At 30.8% G+C, this 16,971-nt stretch overlaps 1 protein-coding gene across 4 annotated transcripts; it reads left to right on the top strand.

Annotated features, from left to right (window-relative positions):
- Positions 1–4,840: 4,840 nt before the first annotated feature.
- LOC145967000 (uncharacterized) lies at positions 4,841–8,768 on the top strand. 4 transcript variants are annotated; one of them, XM_083091542.1, is made up of 6 exons: positions 4,841–5,671; positions 5,811–5,973; positions 6,058–6,124; positions 6,377–6,674; positions 6,878–7,036; positions 7,336–8,768. In XM_083091542.1, the coding sequence occupies exons 1-4, from the start codon at positions 5,565–5,567 to the stop codon at positions 6,568–6,570; spliced, it is 531 nt and encodes a 176-aa protein (XP_082947668.1). In that variant the 5' UTR covers positions 4,841–5,564; the 3' UTR covers positions 6,571–6,674; positions 6,878–7,036; positions 7,336–8,768. The 4 variants fall into 4 exon arrangements, 2 of the variants coding, with proteins under 2 accessions (XP_082947668.1, XP_082947667.1); XR_014437263.1 differs by lacking the exon at positions 6,878–7,036 and having other exon boundaries at positions 4,841–4,978; positions 5,169–5,671; positions 6,058–6,674; XR_014437264.1 differs by lacking the exon at positions 6,878–7,036 and having other exon boundaries at positions 6,058–6,674; positions 7,336–7,512; positions 7,734–8,768.
- Positions 8,769–16,971: the final 8,203 nt, after the last annotated feature.

Here is a 16,971-nt window from a genome sequence, read left to right as displayed (position 1 = left end):
AACGCTGCAGTGTTGCAATTTTTGTTCTACAAACTCTTTACTAATCGTTTTTAAACTCTCGACGAACTTCCACAAACGTTCATGTAAACGCCAAACAAACGTTCATGAAACGTCTCATTTTTGCCAGGGATATTACATGGTTTTCGGGGACACATTTTATGTACAAAATCAATGGGAGTTAGCGATCTAGTTATAGTATAGATATCTGTGACAAAATGTTGGTAGCATCAGTGCTGTATAGCAAGGTGCTTATGTATATCAAATAAATTTTAATATAAATGAGAAATGAATTTGCGATCCTCTCTCTCTCTCTCTCTCTCTCTCTCTCTCTCTCTCTCTCTCTCTATATATATATATATATATATATATTTTTTTTTTTTTTTTTTCTAAACAATGAGCAGCGACATATTTTTTAAGAACAATCATATGTTTTCTTTACATTAACTGATTCCTCTTATTATTCTATGCATAAAATTATTAAAGTAAAATAATTGAAAAATGAACATTTTATCAGATATTTTATAATTTATATAAAATTATGTCAACTTAAAGAATCAAATATCTCGTCAACTATTCAATTTTTGACTATCCTATCTTTATAACTTCTTACACGGAATATTGCGAGGAATCGATTTATATAAAAAAATTAGGATGGTTTCATTAAAAAATATGAAGATAATCTTGAAATCTCTGAAACGCCTCCACTTATGAAAACAATATTACTAGCATATCATGGTCCTTTTAATCGTACAATTTTCGTAATTACAATTTTTTCATATCTGTAAAAATAACGTAGATATTTCAAGTGAGCAGTTATATATATATATATGTGTGTATGTGTGTGTGTGTGTGTGCGCGCGCGTGTGTGTGTGTAGCGTATACGGGAGTTATGTGAGCAAGCAAGAAGGTAATAAGAGAGAGCGAGATAGCAATAGCACGAGCAACGAAGACTCGGAAATCGAGTCTTTCTTGCACCCTGGAATACTATTTCTCTCTCGCTCGCTTCTGTTATTGTTTCACTCGCTCTTACGTACTCATATCCCATACAGCACACAAAGATTGCATACACATTGCAGCAATCTTTCACCGCAATATTGCAATGTTGCAAATTCACTGCAAAATGTTGCTACACCATTGTTGTGGGATTGCAGCAACGTTAAAATGTCCGCTTTTAGGAATATTGCAATGTAAGATTGTAGCAATGTTACGGTGCAACGTATTTGTAATATTAAAACGCGTTTTGCTACAAATGCAGACACCGTTTTAAATTTAATAAATAAACTTTGAAAATATAAAAAATGTTTAAAAAAGATAGGAAAAATGCCTTTAAAAAAACATCTATTAGTGTTTTTTATTATTAGATGTTTCTTAAATATTTATCTCAATAATATACATACAATTATTTAACATACATTCGACACCAGAATATTTTAATTCGTGCAATAAATGAACTATTTCTTATTTACCCATTCAATTAAGAAAAATCTATTTAATATTCTGAAACCCAATGAAGGTTCCAGATTATTAAACAAATTATTTGTTTAATAATCTAGATCCCTCATTAGGATTCAGAATATTAAATAAACCAAGTCAGTTTATCAGAAATTAAACTGACACAAGACAAGAAATATAATTACTACATTAGTCCTTTGTAGACCTTATATCCACTTTAGATAACTTCAAATACGAGTTAGTTAAATGTGGTGTCGCCACGTAGCGGCAAGTAAAGAAACACATGTTATACGTTTTCGCTATGTTAAAACGTTGCTGCAACATTGCCAAAGTAATATTACAAAATAATGTCTCTGCATTATTTCTGCAATATTACACTGCAGTGAGCAATGTTGTAACATTGCAGCAATGTTGATGCAAGCTTCTGTGCTGTATGGGATACTGTCATGCTCATCTCGTTATCAAATCTGCCGCTGGCAAGCGGCCGATGACAAATTGTGACAAATAAATAAGTTAATTATTTTAAGATATATTTATAAAGGTATGCGAGTAATTTTAATGGAATAATGAAAACTTTGTATCAATCGGATAAATGTAGTTAAATATATAATCAAAATTTTTATTATCAGACCAATTAAAAATTATCCGATTTACGTCGTGTTTTATATCATTTTAATCGCAAAAATCTCAATAATTCATTAAAATTATTTTCAAATAGATAAAATAAAAAATAGGAGTTTCAGTTTTTATTTTATAAGATGTTTACATTCGCGAGGAAACCGAGTCCGCTTATCTTTACGACCTGTCAAGTGCGAGAGCGACAGCGAAACCGCGAGTCGAGAGCGAACGAGATGACCTATCATCAAAGAATTCCGAAGTCTCTCACAATCGGCTTCTTCACTTCATCTATCCATTCGCAATTTACGAGATTATAAAGTAAAAACTGAAACTTTAATTTTTTATTTTATCCATTTGAAAGTAATTTTAATGAATTATTGAGATTTTTGCGATTAAAATGATATCAAACACGACGTAAATCGGATAATTTTTAATTGGTCTGATAATAAAAATTTTGATTATATATATTTAACTACATTTATCCGATTGATACCGTGTTTGATGTTATTTTAATCGCAAAATTTTCATTATTCCATTAAAATTACTCGCATACCCTTATAAACATATCTTAAAATGATTAACTTATTTATTTGTCACAATTTGTCATCGGCCGTTTGCCAGCGGCAGGCTTGATAACGAGATGAACATGATAGTATATGAGTACGTAAGAGCGAGTGAAACAATAACAGAAGCGAGCGAGATAGTAATAGGAGCGAGCGAGAGAGAAATAGTATGCCAGGTTGCAAGAAAGACTCGATTTCCGAGTCTTCGTTACTCGTGCTATTGCTATTTCGCTCGTTCTTATTGCCATTTCGCTCTCTCTTATTACCTTCTTACTTGCTCACATAACTCCCGTATACTCTACACACACACACATATATATATACAGGGTGAGCCATTTTAATTAACGCACGCAATTATTTCGGAAACAAAGCATTTTAGAGAAAAATGTTTCAGACAAAAGTTTTATGGTTTCGAGGGGGCCATAAGATGGTATCATTGGTTTGACCTTGAAGAGTTATTTGAAGGTCACATGAAGGTCACCTTCAATTTCTTAAATGGAACCTACTATTTGTCATTACATATTCTTGTAGTTCATCTCGAGAGCTTTCTAAAACACTATAATTAAGTACCTTTTCGTTAAGTACTTTTTGAGTTATGAGGCTTGAAATAATTTCTTAATTTTACATAAACCGTAAAATATCTTGTAAAATATTCATTTTTCGATTATCTTATCTTAATACTTTTATGTACAAAATAATGAGAGGAATCAACTGGTGTAAAGAAAACACATAGTTGTTTTGAAGAAAAAATATATTATTTGCAATTAACAATTCCATATTTTTTCTTAAAAACAACTGTTTTCTTTACACCAATTGATTCCTCTCATTATTTTGTACATAAAAGTATTAAGATAAGATAATCGAAAAATGAATATTTTACAAGATATTTTACGGTTTATGTAAAATTAAGAAATTATTTCAAGCCTCATAACTCAAAAAGTACTTAACGAAAAGGTACTTAATTATAGTGTTTTGGAAAGCTTTCGAGATAAGTTACAAGAATATGCAATGACAAATAGTAGGTTCCATTTAAGAAATTGAAGGTGACCTTCATGTGACCTTCAAATAAGTCTTCAAGGTCAAACCAATGATACCATCTTATGGCCCCCTCGAAACCACAAAACTTTTGTCTGAAACATTTTTCTCTAAAATGCTTTGTTTCCGAAATAATTGCGTGCGTTAATTAAAATGGCTCACCCTGTATATATAACTGCAAACTTGAAATATCTACGCTATTTTTACAGATATGAAAAAATTGTAATTATGAAAATTGTACGATTAAAAGGACCATGATATGCTAGTAATATTGTTTTCGTAAGTGGAAGCGTTTCAAAGATTTCAAGATTATCTTCATATTTTTTAATGGAACTATTCTAATTTTTTTATATAAATCGATTCCTCGCAATATTCCGTGTAAAAAGTTATAAAGATAGGATAGTCAAAAATTGAATAGTTAACGAGATATTTGATTCTTTAAGTTGACATAATTTTATATAAATTATAAAATATCTGATAAAATGTTCATTTTTTAATTATTTTACTTTAATAATTTTATGCACAGAATAATAAGAGGAATCAGTTAATGTAAAGAAAACATATGATTGTTCTTAAAGAATATGTCGCTGCTCATTGCATTCATAAAAAAAAAAAAAAAAAAAATATATATATATATATATATATAAATAAATTTATAAAATATATTTATATATATATATATAAATAAATTTATAATATATTATAATTTTAATTATATTAAAATTATATATAAATAAATTTTAATATAAATGAGAAATGACGAATTTGCGATCCTCTCTTTCTCTCTCTCTCTCCCTATATATATATATATATATATATATATATATATATATATATATATAGAGAGAGAGAGAGAGAGAGAGAGAGAGAGAGAGAGAGAGAGAGAGAAAGAGAGGATCGCAAATTCGTCATGTCTCATTTATGTTAAAATTTATTTGATATATGTAAGCACCTTGCTATACAGCACTGGTGCTACCGACATTTTGTGCACATAGCACGGAACAGAACCAGAAATTGTGCATCTTATATGTTACCCTCTGAGAACATTCGTGCACCTTGGCTTCGTAGTTTAGGTGCACGTTTTTAAGTCCACAGAGGGCGTATCGCTTTCAGGGATCACCTAAAAGCGGGCCATGACATCTCTCAGTCTTCTCTCTGTTGTGACACAACATTACACATGCCTACTCAGCTCGAGGGAGTACTAGTCGGATGTTTAAGCTTGTGTTTTCTAGTGACAAATAATAGTTACAAATTATAGGCATTGACCGATTTCCGTAAAGTGCATATGGGCGCATATAGAATTCCAACAAGTAGTAGATTTATTTTTAATATTTTCTTTTACTTAACAAAAAAATGTAACATGGATTGCGAAAATATTAAAACTATCTAAATAAATAATTTATTTATTTATTTGAGCCAAATTCCTAATTATTAATATTAAAAGTATCATTGAGGTAATAAGTAATTCATATTATCTTGTATAATGAATTTTTGTTAAAGGCCTATATTCCGAGTTTTCTTTTATCGATAAAGGTGCAATTTCACGTGCTGCTAAAATAAACAATTAAAGCGACAAATTTGTCGCACGTATTCCAGCGGCTATAATTTTGTAGTTTGAACTGATTCAACTACAAAGAGAGAAAAAGTGTTATCGCTCAATTGCTATGTGAAACGCTACTGCCGCGCTGTGTGATTGTGTGTACTCACAGACTTTCAGACGGAGCATTTTCCCGAGGGGAAGGTACGGGCAGCGGTAAGGGGGGAACCAATGTATTTCGGTTCATTTCGGCTCTTTTCGGATATATTCGGTCATTAGACGAAAGAGAGGCAAAGAGTTCTAGTTTGAAACATTAAAACATCGGTTTTTCATGACCTAATTATTAAAAGTGATAAAATATGAGTTGCTGTGTAATTGGATGTCATAATCGCAGTTCTTCTAAAAGAAAGAACTGGGAACAACAAGAAGAAGAAGAGAAAAATTGTAATAAATTTTCTTTTCACTTGTAAGTAAAATATATAAAATTTAGGGTTATGTTATCTTTTAATTTTTAATAAATTTAATAAATAATAGTCATTGTTTATTAAAAAGAATATTGTGATTATTATGTAATTACTAAAAATAATATTTTAAATAATCATTAGGTTTCCTAAAGATACGAATAAAAAAAACAAATGGTTAGAAGTATTAGATATGAAAAATTATAATCCATCCAAAACAGCAACTGTATGTTCCAAACACTTTAAAGAAGAAGATTACAAACCAGGTTCTGTAAAAAAAAAACTAAAAGCAAATGCTATTCCATATGTACGTATTAAAATAATAATATTTAGTATACTTTTTTCTTACAATAAATATTTTATATTATAATAAATAAACATTTGTTTTTAGTTGCCTATGAAGGAGCAGTCTTTGCCTGAATCTTTATTTACAGAAAGTTTAGAAAATATTGAATTTGGTGAATACAATATATTATTTTTCTGTTTGCATGAAAGAAATACACTTGTTTTCACTGATGTTATATTAATCCCTATAAGCGCATAATATTATATAATATTTAAGGTATATTCTTAGAATATTATATCTTCTAAAAATATACTTTGAATATATCTTAAATATTATATAATATTATGCGCTTATAGGGATAAAACATTATTTAGCTACTAATAATAAAACATTATTTAGCTACTAATAATAAAACATTATTTAGCTACTAATAATAATGAAGAAATCTTAGCATCAATAAATGAAACTACATGCTCTAATGTTAAAAGTGTCTCTGTACAAAATGTTCCTACTATGGTTAACCAATCGACACGCATTTCTCTCGAGAGAATATTTAATTCTCCTACCAAGATTCGGAAAGACTTCGGAAGATTCATGCAGAAGAAATGCAACTGCTGAGGAAAAATCTACATTATAGAACAAAGAGCGAAAGAATGGCGAAAAGAAAAATTATTACCTTAAAAGCTACTTTAAAGAAATTACAAAAGCGTAATTTGATCACAGTAAGTGAATTTGATATTTTGCAACATTTAAGTGAAGGAACAAAAGAATTAGTAAAACTTGCAATAAAAAAAAAAAAATTTGTCTATACCTAGAAAATATAATCCTAGTTTACGTAAATTTGCACTATCTTTACATTTTTACTCACCAAGGGCTTATGATTTTATTCGTTATAAATTTAATAATGTTTTGCCGCATGCTAAAGCAATTTCTAAGTGGTATTGTTCAATTGATGGAGAAGTTGGCATTCTTATTGAAGCTCTGCATGCTATAAAACTGCATGTACAATCAGTTTCATATAAACTAATAGGTGCTTTAGTTTTCGACGAAATGGCAATTCATCAGCATGTTGACAATTATAAAGGTAAATTTATTGGTTACGTTGATTGTGGTGGCTATATAGAGTGCGATTCAACAAAAATTGCTAAGGAAGCGTTAGTGTTTTGTGTTGTTTGCATTAATCAAGAGTGGAAAATACTTATTGCGTATTATCTCATAAATGGCTTAACTGCTGAACAAAAACGAAATTTAACTGTGCAATGCTTGACAGCTATTCAAGAAACTGGAATGTTAATTGTGTCTCTAACGTGTGATGGTTTGCAAAGTAATATAACAATGTTAGAGAGTTTAGGCTGTAATTTTAATGATCCTAATAATTTCCAGACTTGGTTTCAACATCCAGCTAATGATACCAATGTTTACGTATTTGGATCCTAGTCATATGCTAAAATTAATACGTAATATTCTTGCCAAATTAAAAATACTTTTCGATGAAGCTGAGAATATAATTGAATGGAAATACATATTTTGAAGAACTGCATCAATTACAGGAAGCAGAAGGTTTGCATTTAGCCAATAAAGTTAGAAGTAAACACATAGCATTTGAGAAAAATAAAATGAAAGTCAAATTAGCTGCTCAGTTACTAAGCACGTCAGTTGCAAATTCACTTTCTTTTTGTAAAGATACATTAAAACTGCCACAGTTTCAAAATTGTTCTGCAACAGCTAAATTTACATCCATTTTTAATGACTTATTTGACATTTTAAACTCCAAAAATCAGAGACAACATGGATTTCAAAAACCAATAAGTGTAAAAAATTCTTCAGCAATAATTACAAAACTCGAGGAGTGTGCTGAATATATTAAAAAATTGTCATTACCTAATAACAAACAAAATATATTAAATTCCAAAGTAAAAACAGGTTTTCTTGGATTTCTAATCAATATTAAAAGTATGATTGAAATGTACAAGTTTACTTGTGTTGACAATAATTATTTGAAATATATACCTATGTATAAAGTTAGTCAAGATCATCTTGAACTAATGTTTGGAAGTATAAGATCTCATGGCGGATATAATAACAATCCAACTACAAAGCAATTTAAATCTGCTGTAAAAAAATTAATTATAAATACAGAAATACGCGAGAAAAGTACTGGTAACTGCATTAATTTAGAGCACATACCAATATTACATGTTTCATCATTACAAAATTCAGTGAATATTATAAATAAAACAGTAAGTTCTCATGAAGAATGGTTGGATATTTTTCATACAGTTGAAGTAGATCATGATTATTCATTTAATATGTGCTTACCTTTGTATACAACAACATATAAAAATGAAGTTATTTCTTATATAGCAGGATTTATAGTTAAGAAGCTAATGAAAAATCTACGTTGCGCCCAATGTATTAATGCGTTAATAGGAAAAAATGACGAAATAGATCAAAATTTGATAAATATAAAAAACAGAGGATTATTAATATATCCATCAAGAGATGTTATTTATATATGCAAAAAAGTTGATAGCGCGATAACCATGTATATAAAAATAAATAAAAATTTAAGTAATATTAATATTAATAGTTTTACGAATGACTTAATGCAAAATATTTTTTCTTATACTAGTCAAAGTATATTTAATGAGTTAAATGATCATATTAATGATCAATGTTTTTTTAGTAATCATTTAAATCACTTAATAAAATCCATTATAAGTTTATATGCCAAAGTTAGGTTAACATACTATATACAAAATGTAAATTTAAGCGATAGGCATAAGCTAAATAAAATTATTATATTTAAAGGCCAATAAAAATACATAAAATATATTAATTTTTTTTTATTATATTTACACACACATATACATAATTATATAATGAAAATTAAATTTTCAGCTATATGTAGTTTTAATTTTTATCATGCGTATTCATATTATAATATATTAATATTTAATATATTTTGCATATATATTTCAACAAATTTTTATTTAATTAGTAAAAGTTTATATAAATATGAATAAATAATAAATATTGATAACAAAGTATTTTATACAAATTTTTTATATATAATTTTTTTTTATTTACATTTCTAAAGGAGTCGATTGTAGTGAGCGCGCCACATATGTGCGCAAAACGCTCTGCACATCAACTTTACCGAAACTAACCTAATTTTACCGAATATATCCGAAAAGAACCGAAATAAACCGAAATACATTAGTTTCTCCCCACTTTCACCCACAGTTCCCCCTTTGCTTCTCGACCTACCCCCCCTTGCCTAAGATGGCAGTTCATGCTCTGTCTGGAAGTCTATGTGTGTACCAAGAAAGACATAACCTGTGACATAACCTTGCAGACAGAACCGAGAATTCTTAAAGAATCCATGAAGATGCAAAGATGAATCTATTCGAGGAAGATGAACATGAAGAAAATAAAAAAAATGCAAAATCTGTCTTAACTGATTACACAAATAACGCAAAATCTGTCTCAATTTTCAATTTTGTCGCTGCTACCCTTTTCATGTACAAAAATTACCGTTGTAATAGTTCAGCGACAAAAGTTGTCACGTGATCATTTTTGTCGCTCGAACAATCGGTTTCAGCGACTCGTGAAAAGGCATCTTTAAAGTGCTTCTAAAAATAACTTATAAAGCCTCTGATTGGCAACAAATTATTTTTAGAAATACTTTTATTCGATAAAAGAAGATTCAGAATATGGACCAAATAGAATTTAAATATATTTAATGAATAAAGCAATATTTATTTGTCTTCCATTTCTACATATTGACGTAACATGCATATGTTATTGTTATTAAAAACAGTTTCTATCTCCACCATAGACTAAAAAATACCAAGGCATGAATACAGTATAGATACTATGGTACATGGTGTAACAAGGTGTGCTACTGCGCAGGCATTTCTACTGACCAATAAGAGAGCGTGACAAGATTCCGCCATCTTGTATAATTTAAATGGATATTAAAACGAAGATTCGGGCAAGAGAAAGGGTTTTAATGAAAAATCTTTCGTGTGTAATTATAATTAAGGTGAATATATTTTTAGAAAAAATATAATAAATAATAAATACAATATATAATAAATACAAACACATAAATATAAATAAACAAATATAAGACACATAAACACATATAAGAAACAATAAACATATAATAAACGATAAAGAATACATAACACATAACACATAATACAATATATAATAAATACAAACACATAAATATAAATAAACAAATATAAGACACATAAACACATATAAGAAACAATAAACATATAATAAACGATAGAGAATACATAACACATAACACATAATACAACATATAATAAATACAAACACATAAATATAAATAAACAAATATAAGACACATAAACACATATAAGAAACAATAAACATATAATAAACGATAGAGAATACATAACACATAACACATAATACAACATATAATAAATACAAACACATAAATATAAATAAACAAATATAAGACACATAAACACATATAAGAAACAATAAACATATAATAAACGATAGAGAATACATAACACATAATAAACAATATAGAAGATATAATAAAAATGAAATTACTTTTTATTTGTGAATTTTGTCATTTTTCTTTTATGTTTTATTCTATTATTTTCTGCCGAAATTTTTTTATTAATTATTCGAAGTCTTATGTATGATCTTGTTCTAACTAAACATAATAGAACCTCACGCGGAATTACTATATTTTTCATTTTTTTTTAAAACCCTATCAGCGACTGTTTTAAATATCCACGGATCTTTCCGCATGAAGGATCCATGGTAATCTTGAAATTCTTCATTCATTACTTTTGCCACTTTGAATAAGTCTGAAGAAGGACTTATAATTTTCCCTCTAGAAATGTAATTAATCCAGTCATTTTCTGGATTAACCAACATCTCAGTAGGAGTACCTAAATTTTTATATTTATTTATAAATTTAAAAGCGGCATAACCCACAATATATTTTAGGCCTTCATTTTCTACGATGTTCACAACTTCTTCTAAATTTTCCACTTGGTTCAATAATTTCAGTTCTTCAGAAGTAGGAGAATAATTAAATGTACTACTATTTGGCTCTGAAAGAAAAGATGTGAAGCAAAACATGCATATATAGGGTGATTCTAAATAACTTTATGTTTTTGCAAAAACATAATCTTGGCCGAATTCTAAGACGATTTTTCCTTTGGCAAAATTTCGTCCGAAGCTTAGTTTTTGAATTATTAAAGGAAGTAGTTAACGTATGACGGGTCGAATACAAGAGGCAGGCAAGGGTGGCGCGATTCACCGTCAGACGCGGGTGCTTACGCGGGGCGCCTGCTGCGATCAGCTGGTCGCTATACACATACAGACACACATGCGAACACATACATTCTCTCTCTGTCTGTCTGTCTGTCTATCTGTCTGTCTGTCTCTCTCTCTCTCTCTCTCTCTCTCTCTCTTATTCGCTCACTCACCTGTAATTTTTTTTTTTTTTTTTTACGAGAGAGGGGAAAATGCATTTTATGCATACTTACCGGTCGATCCAGTGAGTTATGTGGGACTCGAGTACCAAGTCGAATTACCAACTCGGTACTCCCTACCCACTAAAAACCCCTCTCTTTTCACGAATTTCCTTTGACACACTGTCCCTCTGACTTCCCGAGATCTGTTTTCACATAACGTCAAAAAATAGTTATTATTACCTTGTTCGATGACTTTTGATGTATTGCTGTAATTGCTTGAAGGAGAAATGAATTTTCCGATAGATCGTACGTTCTCAAATTTAACGTAGATATCACGTTGCAAAAGACAAGAAATCCACACTAAATTATTAACTGAAAGTTTTTCTTCTTTCATGAACTGTATTCTTTTATAAACTTTAACGTAATCACATTTATTTACTCACTCGATGAGACGAGAAATTTACTAATGACTCTATCACTAATCAATATTAATCACTGTCGAATAATAACTGTTGGCGATTAAAAATCACTCGATGAAAGAAACACGCGCGGACACGTTACTACACGACGCGACGACGCGACGACGCGACAATGCGACGATAATTACGACTCGGCGACTGCAAGCAGTTTTTTGTCATGGTAGGTTGCGGTAGGTTAAGGTACTACTGGCGCTATCGAACGCGATCATGTGTTCGATTGAAGAATGCGGTAAACATAATAAACATTTAACATATTAATATTATTATTATCATGAATGTGTGTGATATCCATACATCGTATGATATCTATTTAAAAATTAATTAGATTAAATAAGTGTTTTTAAAATATTTATTACTTTTACTATTATCGTATAAAATATTAATATTAAATATTTATTTAAGATAATAGTAAAAGTAATAAATATTTTAAAAACACTTATTTAATCTAATTAATTTTTAAATAGATATCATACGATGTATGGATATCACACACATTCATGATAATAATAATATTAATATGTTAAATGTTTATTATGTTTACCGCATTCTTCAATCGAACACATGATCGCGTTCGATAGCGCCAGTAGTACCTTAACCTACCGCAACCTACCATGACAAAAAACTGCTTGCAGTCGCCGAATAATTATCGTCGCATTGTCGCGTCGTCGTGTCGTGTAGTAACGTGTCCGCGCGTGTTTCTTTCATCGAGTGATTTTTAATCGCCAACAGTTATTATTCGACAGTGATTAATAGTGATTAGTGATAGAGTCATTAGTAAATTTCTCGTCTCATCGAGTGAGTAAATAAATGTGATTACGTAAAAGTTTAAAAAAAATACAGTTCATGAAAGAAGAAAAACTTTCAGTTAATAATTTAGTGTGGATTTCTTGTCTTTTGCAACGTGATATCTACGTTAAATTTGAGAACGTACGATCTATCGGAAAATTCATTTCTCCTTCAAGCAATTACAGCAATACATCAAAAGTCATCGACAAGGTAATAATAACTATTTTTTGACGTTATGTGAAAACAGATCTCGGGAAGTCAGAGGGACAGTGTGTCAAAGGAAATTCGTGAAAAGAGAGGGGTTTTTAGTGGATAGGGAGTACCGAGTTGGTAATTCGACTTGGTACTCGAGTCCCACATAACTCACTGGATCGACCGGTGAGTATGCATAAAATGCATTTTCCCCTCTCTCGTAAAAAAAAAAAAAAAAAATTACAGGTGAGTGAGCGAATAAGAGAGAGAGAGAGAGAGAGAGAGAGAGAGAGAGAGAGAGAGAGAGAGAGAGAGACAGACAGACAGACAGACATAGACAGACAGACAGACAGACAGACAGACAGAGAGAGAATGTATGTGTTCGCATGTGTGTCTGTATGTGTATAGCGACCAGCTGATCGCAGCAGGCGCCCCGCGTAAGCACCCGCGTCTGACGGTGAATCGCGCCACCCTTGCCTGCCTCTTGTATTCGACCCGTCATACGTTAACTACTTCCTTTAATAATTCAAAAACTAAGCTTTGGACGAAATTTTGCCAAAGGAAAAATCGTCTTAGAATTCGGTCAAGATTATGTTTTTACAAAAACATAAAGTTATTTAGAATCACCCTGTATATTATATCGGAAAAACACTTTTTGACAATTTGAAATTTCAATTTATTTGCAATGATTTCACTCATTTATATGAATGGGACTCGATTGTTCACGTCGCTAATTAATAATACGATCACAATTAATAATTATAATAATTATAAAGTATATAAGGCTAATTATATATAATTGAATTTCTTTTATAACAGTACATCAATATGCTTACAATGTAATTAAACTATCATAAAATACCATAAACTACCATAAACTAGCATAAATTACCATAAACTACCATAAACTACCAATAAACTACCATTCTAATTAAAAGTACAATTTAAATTAGAATAAAATTACATTACAATTACATTAAAATTACCTTAATATAAGTAAATTACTTATTAATATATAATTACTTAATTACAATTACATTACCTTAATACTTAATAATGAAAGTATACTAATTATCAAACTTACCACAATCAGCATTTTCTTCATAAAACGTATTCGCTTCACAATCAGGTAAATCTTGAAAATTGGTGACATTACCAATGTTAAACTCAACATCATCGTCGGTCGGTGACATTACATTTGAGTCAAAATCAATGCCGCTAGTGAGACACATTTCGTCTATGGTTGAGTCATGAGCGATGGTATTGCTTCCTTGTGTGAAGAAGTCCGTTGAATGCTTCCCCAATATATACCACCGAAGTCTGTAGCGAATATCTAATGCCGTGGGCCTATCATTTGCTGCTCCCATTGATCGTAAATAGGCGAAAAGATTTTCCACTACGTCTTGGTTCAATCGACTTGTAATTACATATGACATTTCTGAATTGAATTTCTTCTTTAAATCATAATACAGGTTTCGTAATGATGAATTACATATAAGAATTCCTTTTTGAAAAGGAAGCAAACCCTGTCGACTACCAACTTTCATATGTTTAATTGTTGCAATGATGTTACTTTGGCAAGAATATTATTTTGCTGTACAAGATCAATACCATATCCATTTCGTCCAGGATGATTTCCGTATTTACAAACGCTATTAAAAATGTCAAACCAATCGTTGAACATTTTTAAGAATGTAGCAGTTGCAACCCATTCTGGACAATTATCCATAAATCCTCGTGAACCGCACCATTCAATTGCAGATGCATTTGTCGCAGAGAAAATCTGGGTTGCGAGTTTAACATTTTGTCGTTGTGTTCCTTGGACGTCTAAATGAATACGCGACAGCTTGAATGCAATTTTCAAATCCCCATTATTAATTTCAAGTAACCTTTCCAAAGCCGCCGAAGTCACAAAATGCCCATTTACATGTAATCCGGAATCCAAAAAATGATTTCGAAGTAATTTCATTAAATGAGGAGCATCGGTAAAAACGTGGACCTTTACATTTTCATCACACGGATGCTCAAAGTATGTTTCATCCTCATTTTCCATTATATTAATTTTTAATTGTTTTATTAAATTTTGATTTGATGGTCCCAGATCACAGGTCATTCCGAACACAGTATAGCCACTATTATACAATTGGACAATTATTTTAAATAATAATTCTTTGGTGAGATCTTGGTCGAAATCGTAGAAGACAGGCTGTTTCCATTTTTTAAATAAACCACGAGCTACAACGACTTGGCATTTTTTATGAGGACCAATAACTCTCTCCTGCTTTCTTTCAATCGCCATTTGATTTGACAAGTGAATTTCGTCAAAACAGATTACTGTAGCTTTCTCTAACTCTGTCATGTTTTTACCTTTATATTTCATGATCAGCATGACGTCATACAAAATTCCTGCATCAATGTTGAATGATGCTACCCACTTTCGGAGAGTTGACAGTGCCGGAAGAGGAATTTTTTTGGTTTTTCGCAAATATTTGTAAGCTTTCGGGCTTACGCTTTTCAATGATATTGCAGCTGCAATATCCTCTGAAGACCAACGGGTTGTCTTCTGCATGGGATTCATTAGAAGTGTTACTTGTCCAGGTGTAAAAAAGGGGTTTAGCATCTCTTGCAATTTGTTCTTCATCTCTTGCTCGTGTCGTTTATTAATATTCTTGATCTCTTTCTCATGCTGTTTATTAATCTGATCCAATTGAAGAACTTTGTTTTGAAGAATTTCATTTTGGTGAACCAAGTCTGCATTTTCCCGTATCAGTTTCTGTATGTCATCTTCATTGAAAGGAACTTGTATTGAACCTTCATGAGGAGATATAAAAATAAATAAATAAAACTTTGCTAAAAATTTAGCAAAGAAATCATAATAGAAGGACGTACTAAAGTTTATCACTGCTTGTAGAGCATGATGCAACTGGATTCACAGAGCTTGGTGTATTTCGAGTCTCAGAGTTCGATGCGACTTGATTCGCAGAACATGATGCTTCTTCATTTGTGAAGTTTAATGCGGTTTCACTTGCAAGCATCGATATCGCAAAATTCTTAAAGCTCGATTCAACACAGTCTGTAGCAACGTGTGTACATTCTCTTACATCTGTTCCTGAAAGTATATTCAATATATTATATGGAAGATAGCAGTATTATTTAAACATTATGAATACAATTACTTGAAACATAAACCTATTCACATAAATGGAAGTATATCTCTATACATACTCAGATCCTTCTCCACCACAGTTGTTGCATTGTCCTCTACAAATTCCATTGGAATTGCATCAGATTTCAATTTCCGAGACTTCACAGGGCTATAGTTAGGTAGTAGCCCAAGTAACAACGATCGATCTTTGTATTGTGAAGAATGAAAATGTTGGGAACAAACCCGAGCTAGATAAACAAATTTTAAATAATGTATTTTATCAATTTTATTATATTTTAATTTTTTTTAATTGTGTTAAATTCCATTTACCACCTGTCAGTATTATATACATACCATTCTTTGGATTGACGTTTTCTTTACAAAATATTTTCCATTTCGTAATCATCTCTTGATTTTTTGGAAATGAAAAATACCTTACATTTTTGTTATTTCGTGATGTATTTTTACACTTTTTAAATGAACACGACGGCATTATAAAAAGGATTTTTTTTTGTATTGCATTCACAAAACTGCTGCAAAACTGTGCATTATGACACTATGTATCATGACATTTCATGATATTTCGTTTAAATTCAGCGTCGCGTTGCTATGGTGATTTTGTAAGATGGAGGAAACTTGGTGCTGCGCAGAATGTGACCAAAATTCGTCCGAGAAGATAGCACACCTTGTTACTTACACCATGCTATGGTATACATTTCGTTCCAATTGAATCGTGCACATCGCTACACTGTCCTTTCCTGTGCACATTTGTGCACATATGTGTTAAACAATTAGATAGCACCCTGTATATACTGTGGCCGTGTTCCGAATTTACTGCCAGTGCTGTGCAAGGTTGTGTTTGTGCAGGAAGTTGATGATAGGAGATATGATTTGGGGTGTGTTCCGTTTCATGCATTGAACTATAGAACTAACTGGAACG

Source organism: Camponotus vicinus, unplaced genomic scaffold, assembly GCF_025532165.1.
Source record: "Camponotus vicinus isolate PSW18456_S1 unplaced genomic scaffold, iyCamVici1.0 SCAF_2, whole genome shotgun sequence".
Lineage (NCBI taxonomy): Eukaryota > Metazoa > Arthropoda > Insecta > Hymenoptera > Formicidae > Camponotus > Camponotus vicinus.
The sequence above is the reverse complement of the archived record's forward strand: the minus strand, read 5'-3'. Positions and strand labels throughout refer to the sequence as shown.

Excerpts from the sequence above, each read along its gene's own strand:
- LOC145967000 (XM_083091541.1), top strand. The coding sequence starts at position 5,565 with ATGAGTTGCTGTGTAATTGGATGTCATAATCGCAGTTCTTCTAAAAGA. Across the intron at positions 5,672-5,810 it reads AATAAATTTTCTTTTCACTT|GTTTCCTAAAGATACGAATA; the intron begins GTAAGTAAAATA and ends AATAATCATTAG. Across the intron at positions 6,125-6,376 it reads TTTAGAAAATATTGAATTTG|CTACTAATAATAATGAAGAA; the intron begins GTGAATACAATA and ends AACATTATTTAG.